At 39.2% G+C, this 7,683-nt stretch overlaps 1 protein-coding gene across 1 annotated transcript; it reads right to left on the bottom strand.

Annotated features, from left to right (window-relative positions):
* Positions 1-784: 784 nt before the first annotated feature.
* Positions 785-7,345, bottom strand: LOC110443709 (DC-STAMP domain-containing protein 1-like). Its single transcript, XM_021488100.1, has one exon. The coding sequence runs from the start codon at positions 7,239-7,241 to the stop codon at positions 4,995-4,997; it is 2,247 nt and encodes a 748-aa protein (XP_021343775.1). The 5' UTR covers positions 7,242-7,345; the 3' UTR covers positions 785-4,994.
* Between the last annotated feature and the right edge of the window lie 338 nt (positions 7,346-7,683).

Here is a 7,683-nt window from a genome sequence, read left to right as displayed (position 1 = left end):
GTCAAATTGACTAAAATTTCAAAAATCTTCTTCTCGAGATCCAGATATGGTAGAATCAAATACTCTTCATAGATTGAAGGGTCTTAAGGTGCTTTACTAAAATTGTGAATTTCTTGACCCTTGGGTCTCACGTTTCCCCCTGGGGAGGGGGTAAACTTTACTATAGTTAAAATAGGGAAATCACATTTTGGACCAACATTTGTTTAATTGCCATTGGAAGTAATTCAATTTAGGTTAGCATTATCAGTATTGGATAGCAGTTTGATGGTATGCACATATCAGCCCTGACTTAACCCCAGGGGCTGATGGGTGGGCCAAAAAGGGTCGAATTGACTGAAATTTCAAAATTTTCTTCTCAAGACCAGATTTGGTAGAATCAAATACTCTTCATAGATGGAAGGGTTTTTAGGTGCTCTACCAAAATTGTGACTTTTATGACCCTAGGGTCTCACGTTTTCCCCTGGGGAAGGGGGGGGGGGGGGGCAAAATTTGTTATGGTTTATAATGGCAAATTATACTTTGAATATTACATGTTGATAACTTGATTGGAATTATAACCCTAAGTTGACAGTTTGATACTTTTAAAATGTTGAGCCATCCCTACTCCCAAGGGCTGTAGGGTGGGGCCCAATGGAGTCTGTGTGCTAAAATTTCTTCATTTTCCTTGTTTAGAATCAGAGGTGCGGTTTGCATGCTAGATATTGAATAAGGTGGTTTTATTGTTTTTTGTCACTGAATAATATTTCTGTTTATGTTAAAAACAAAAATCATTTCTGTATAAATATATCAGGTGACCGTTAAGGCCCATGGGCCTCTTGTTCAAATAACCAAGAGCAAGGGTCATGATATTTGGCCTGTTACATTCTCAGATAATGAACAACCAAGTTTATTCCAATTAAAGACCTTGACCCACTAACAAAGTCACAGGAGTCAGTTGTGTTAAAACCTTTAAATAGCCTTTTCTGAATAACCTAGAAGGCCTATGGTCATAACTTTTTTCTTGTAGCATGCTAGGATTAAGAAATATCAAGTTTGTTCAAACGAATAATCTTTACCATATTTCCAAAGTCACATGAGTAAAATAAGTTAAATCAAGCAAACATTCAGGTGAAGAGCAATACTCACCTGTGGAGAAGTGATATTTAGCATGCCTGTGTTCAGATAAACTTACATTGACTCAGTTTGAAGGTCAATGATGTGAGATGAAGTACAGTTGATCAATACAGGCCCATTGGATCTCTTGTTTTCTTTTTAAACACACAAACAAACTAACAGCTTGTTTTGTTATTGTTTCTTGTCTAAGATATGTACATTATATTGGGTCCATGATTATTATCACTATTGTTATTTTTTCAGACCAGGTCACGCTTTCAACTTTGAGTTTCCCATTGAGCTAACATCACTTGAGATTTTTCTTCCAGTTTGAGAGGTTCCATACACACTCTGAACATTTTTGATAACTCCTTGTCTACCACAGATAATAAAGCTGAACATAGGAATTCACTGATGACATTAAGAACCTCAGACAAAAAGTAAACTCACAGTTGCCATTCTTTCTTTGTCAAACAATATGTTTATAAGTGTAAGTTTCTTTACCATGATATTTGGTACCAAATATTCGATGTTTATGTCTACCATCATTGTCACAAATAATTTTGGCAGAAATCAATGTATCTTGTTTTCACTGATCTATCAAAAATTGTAAAGAGCAACCCAACTCAACCAACACCATGAAACTGGGTGTGTATAGTACTTGATAGTGAAAAGAAATTTTGTTAGTTTATACACCATGAAACTAGGTGTATAGTGCTTGATAGCGAGTAGAAATTGTGTTAGTTTATACACCATGAAACTAGGTCTGTAGTATATTTTATAATAATACATGTACTACAAGTTATTTACCAGATTTACTTTCCTTCGGCTGTTAGGTGCTCAGTTCTGCTGCAATCCTGCACTCTCTGAAATACATTATACAGTGGTATACATACAGGTGGCTTCTTCTTCTTGTATTAAATGAAATTGATATTAGTGTATGCTACCTAACTGAAACATCTTAATGTAAGTATAAATTCAATAAGAGTGATATATGCTACCTTACTGTGACATCACATAGGTACACACTAAATACATTTTACAGGTGAATCAATGGTGACTAGGACAAGGTAAAATGGACATGTAAGACGTGTGTGTGTAATATATCTTTGTGAAATGTAGCAATGTAACATTTTATCAAAGAAAAAAAATTGTGTTATTTTCAATATTTTACATTTTATTCTTCATAAACCATGTCCAGGTGACAATTATTATTGTAAGAATATAATTGTATTTGTTTATCCATGTTGACCTCTATGTTGAAGGTCAGAGAACTACATACTTATACTTTGTAAACTTGCAGGAGATGTGACTTTTATTTAATGGAGGTGTTTTATGTCAGTTTCATAAAATAATGCTGAATACAATAGTTAACTAAAAAAAACTGTTTTAGCTGTGTTTTAGTCCAGTTGTATAATGGTAACCTGCCAGTTATTTCCGTCGGCGTCAGTCAAATTTGTGTTTATCACGTGACTACCCAATGCAGTGAATACACCCTTGTCATATTGTGAGGTCAGAATTTCCTTGTCTACACCTACACAATGTTGTGCTGGAACCAAAGCTCGCAGAGACAAACAGTTATACACACCAGGTCAGAATTTCCTTGTCTTACACCTACACAATGTTGTGCTGGAACCAAAGCTGCAGAGACAAACAATTTTACACACCAGGTCAGAATTTCAGTGTCTACACCTACACAATGTTGTGCTGGAACCAAAGCTCGCAGAGACAAACAGTTATACACACCAGGTCAGAATTTCCTTGTCTACACCTGCACAATGTTGTGCTGGAACCAAAGCTGCAGAGACAAACAATTATACACACCAGGTCAGAATTTCAGTGTCTACACCTACACAATGTTGTGCTGGAACCAAAGCTCGCAGAGACAAACAATTATACACACCAGGTCAGAATTTCCTTGTCTACACCTACACAATGTTTTACTCTTTCTCCTGCTTCTTCCCCGGGATTTGGTTAAAATCAGCATTGACAGTGCGAATGCAACATCCCTAGAAATCATCATGGTATATCGTTAGGACCATTAATAACAGGCCCATAAACCATGTATCGTTCGTCTGTTTTTACTAACATCTGAACCTCAGTCCCCATAGGAGCTACCTTTTTCGTGTAAACAACAATTGATTCCCAGTTCACAACTACCAAAAATGCTTAATGTCATATGATTAAGTTAAGTGTAAGGTGGAGATGTCAATGATTTCAGTGTCGTAAGTGACCCTGGGGTGGGGTCAGACCCTGAGCTATTCCTGAAAGCATGGTTGTATTCATCTCTTCAAGCCCAGCAATTTTACATGGGATTACGGGGCGCGGATCTCAACAATTTCCAAGTTATGATCCAAGGACTATGCCACCAGGGACCGGCAAGACCCAGTGGTAATTAATCACGGTAGCATAAGTCTATTCGATTTTTGCGATTCATACCCTTTGATTGCATGAACATGAAGTCAGCTAATGGTGAGGTTGAAGTGTTGCCACTTACGGTAAGAGAAAACATGTTTCCCCGCTTAATTCATATACAAATAGTGATAAGGTGCTTAAAGGATTTAACGGCTCTGAAACAAAAATGGGACAAGTTTTCTAAAATTTGTGCAGTGGGTAAAAATGGTTGTATGTGTATACAATGACACTAGTTTAGTTTTTCCTCAGGGAACGAGTATGGAAGACCTTTAAATGACAGTAGATTTCTGATATATAGACTTCCGCCGAACAGTCCTCACCTCCTCATTGATTATATATTCGTAAGAGGGAGACTAGTAAGATCAATATCTCCACTACTTGTAGCAGTTTTATACGCACTTGAATACGTAGCACATTAATGGTGTATTATTGTTTTGATGTTTTCATTTTTAGTCAAAAGTGCCTGTGATCTACATTCACACTGTTTTATCACATATTTGTCATTGTGTTTTGAATGTCATTATTCAGTTCATGTGAGAATACGACTGACGGCATTACATAGTACAGGTCACGGTGACACGAGAAAATGACGGGTTTCGATTCGTGTAACGTCTGTAAGCTTTACTAACGGTATTTGTTTATAGAGCCCCTTCACCTACTAAGGTGGCAACATTCCATGGGTTAAATGGTCTAAATGAGCTATTTAATGTGTCTTTGAACAAACTTCCACGAAGATGAACATGGCAACCGAAAAGTTGGTAAAGGTCTAACGAGGGCGACTAATCTTATAAAGAGGAGACTACACATGTATTCTGAACAAAGGAAATTAACCTATTATGAATTTCGCCAAATACAAATTAAATCGCGCGGAGACAAACCCACTTCCCCGTAGACACATACGTGCATTGCCAACACGTACCACTGACAAAGCAGGCCAACCAATATAATGCCAACCTTCATTGGCTAAAGTGCCATGGATTTATTTACTGAAGTGTTTTGGGTGTGTCTCTGTTTGACAGCTCTTGCTATCTAATCATAATGACTTTAAGGGGAAAACACCACCGGATAATTGGACTGTTGTTTTAATTGGTAGATTTGTTCATGTTTTGGACGTCAAATCGAGGCCTACATTTCACCTCGTTTAGAATGACTGGCCGCATATCAAGCTACCAACACAAGCTTGTAATCTGACGATTTTTTCATGGTAAAATACATGATGGTGTTCAAGCTTCCACGTTAGACGACCATAGGAAGCGAACATGTCAGAAACACAAGTATAAGCCGTTGGAGGTTTAAAAAACAACAACAACACTGCAGCGCTCTACACACTCAACCGACATCCTGTTTAGATCACGATAACGTCACTGTCAGTGTCATACTCCATATATGATATTGTTAGGCCAGACGAACACTTTAATATGTTCTTAACGATAACACTAGATCTAGGTGACATACCTATCGGTATTGAAACAGCTGCCTTTAACCAATCACACGTCACTGCTATCTGAATCAGAGTGTCCGTCATCAGACAGATCACTCAGATCGTCTGCCTCTGCCCTGCCTGGGTTACAGGAGTAACAGCGCTTTCTGATGTCACACCAACACAGCATACAGTAGCCCACGTTACACCCCGGTGTCAGACAGCGCACGAAATCCTTTCTTTCAGGGTCTTCACAGATCAAGCATGAAAGTTTTCCTGAATGGAAGATTTTAAGCCACCCACACAACCGTGGAAACTCCTTTCGTAGGCTAGTGGTTAGACCTGATTTAACTAACAGATTTTTCTTCTTAACTTGTTTACGAATGTGGTGACGCATGTGACGTAAGAACCCCCGACGCTTCTTCAGCATGTCATTATACTGGTAGAGCACTCTTTTCTTCTCTCTACTTCGATAGAATCCGGAGGCAACTAGTCGCCGGAGACGGAGGCCATACGCTTCGAAAAGCATTAAAACCCAGAGGACGCCAAATGTGCCATATATCAGCAAAACATATTTCTGTTCCATTTTCACCGGCCGAGGTAAACACTCATAATTGGTAGAAACATTGTCAATTTTATCGTTATGGCTGAAAGCCTTGAGGAAAAGCCTGACGATTTCGGACATGAAGCCGGTGCCGAAGATGTCAATGTCAACTATGTGTTCCCCTTGCTGGTGGTAGTCGATGCGACTGTGACGCCTAATGATGTCGAGAACACTGTATAGCAGGTCACTAGACATGATTATCACTGTGAATATCAACGCCCGTATCACCAGCATGATTGTTCCCTTCACAATCTTCTTTTTTTCTGCTTTCATCAACTTTGGATTTGTCAAAAATATACAAGCATCACTTTCTACTTTTTTCAATGGAAGCAAGATTGTCTTAGAAAGCTTCTGTCGCCGAGCGTCAATATGACGAAAGTATGAGGTGATGTACATGTTATCGTGTCGAATGTCCGTCAAATATGCCTTGTTGTACTTGTAAGCACTGATGAATACCAGTATAAATGTGAATGCCATTAAGCGCTGCATCAAGGACAACCCAAATTCCAGCCAAACTTGCTTGTTCTTGAATTTGTGAAGCGTCTTTTTGCGAACCTCTTCCGCTGTCGTAACGTCCACCGCCTCGGGGGTGTTCACTACTTTGTACTGTAGATTAGCTTTGAAATCGTTATCCATTTCAACAGTCATTTCTTTAGCAGCAACAAACACCTCGCCAAAACCTTGACTCACCGCTTCGTTGGAGTTACAGGAACTTCCCAAAACCCCAGGCACCAGTCTCACCAGCTCACATACTATGGACAGTTTAAATGGTAGGCACAGGAGACCACCCACGATCGGGATTTTATCGCGACATTGTCTGTACATAGATTTAAATTTATCTTGACATTTAATGACGCCTTGGTTCCACACATCTTGACACCGATATTCTAGCTTTTTCCTGTATTCATTCTCCACCTTTTTATATTCCTTTGAATTATCGGGTTTGTTATTTTGTTCAATTTGCTTTGCCCTGTTTCCCCGTGTATTTCCAGAAGTACGATCCACGTATTCGGTGTTTTTCTTCATTTTGTCTTCTTCCGAATTATCCATCACCTCTTTCTTCATCGGGCCAAACTCCTCATCTATTCTCTTCACGACTTTGTTAATGAACATTCCTTCTTCCTGGAACTCGTCCATTACCTTTCCTATTGGACTCGTGGCCAATTTCCAGCGTTCCTTCGTGTGGTTGGCAAGTAATTCGGTTGTGCAGCCGAGAGATCTTGTTACTTCGTGTCCATTCACAATAATGGTGTGGATAGGCCCAGATATCAAATATATAACGGCAAATGTTGCAATGTATGACCTTCCTGTTTTTCCGAAAAATGTAGGAAGCAAAAGACACGTAATGCATCTTACTTGAACCGAAAGTGCATATCCACTTGCCAATCCTAGAACGAATACGCCCCCAAGAAAATGGCGGGTACTTTCTTCAAGCCATGTGAAGTCCAGAACAAGATGGTACAAGATAAGACCTAATGCAGCACCGAACGGGAATCCTAACACAGTTTTAACTGCAGTGTATTTTTCAGGTGGAGCTTTAAAAAAGTCAACGATATAAAACTTAATCTTTCCTACCATTCCCGGACGACTGTTGCCATTTTTGTCATATCTCCGTTTCAGGGTTCTTGATCTAGCTCGAGGAAGCGCACGATTGTAATGCAAAAATCCCTGTTGCTGCTCTTTGAACACGTGCGGAGCGTTACGTTGCATCGTCAATCAATCCTATATTTCAGCAAAGCCCTTTGACCAGGTTCACCATACCAAACTCCTCTACAAGTTAGAGAACTACAGCGTTTCAGGTAATGCAAAAAATGGCGGCTTCCGTGACGTCATGGAACTCTGTGTGACACGTCGTGATTATTGATGACGTCATTAGTTACAAAATATGAGAACCACTATACAATTATGGACTTCAGTTTCGGCCTATCCCTGATTTACGGACATGGTCTGAACAATATTCACCGAAGGCCGAGGTGAATATTGTTCAGACCATGTCCGTAAATCAGGGATAGACCGAAACTGAAGTCCACAACAGTTTTATTATATGACATTTTACAATGAGATTAATAATTGCTCATGTAAAAAATACATGGATACATGTAGTAAGGACCATTTTTGAATCACCGAGTGGAGTACTTCGAATACAAATAAC

This window comes from Mizuhopecten yessoensis, unplaced genomic scaffold (genome assembly GCF_002113885.1).
Source record: "Mizuhopecten yessoensis strain PY_sf001 unplaced genomic scaffold, ASM211388v2 scaffold1961, whole genome shotgun sequence".
In the NCBI taxonomy this organism is placed as follows: Eukaryota; Metazoa; Mollusca; class Bivalvia; order Pectinida; family Pectinidae; genus Mizuhopecten; species Mizuhopecten yessoensis.
This window is presented reverse-complemented; position numbering and strand designations above follow the sequence as displayed.

Bases quoted from the DNA above. Each gene is read 5' to 3' on its own strand.
- LOC110443709 (XM_021488100.1), bottom strand. From the start codon at position 7,241: ATGCAACGTAACGCTCCGCACGTGTTCAAAGAGCAGCAACAGGGATTT.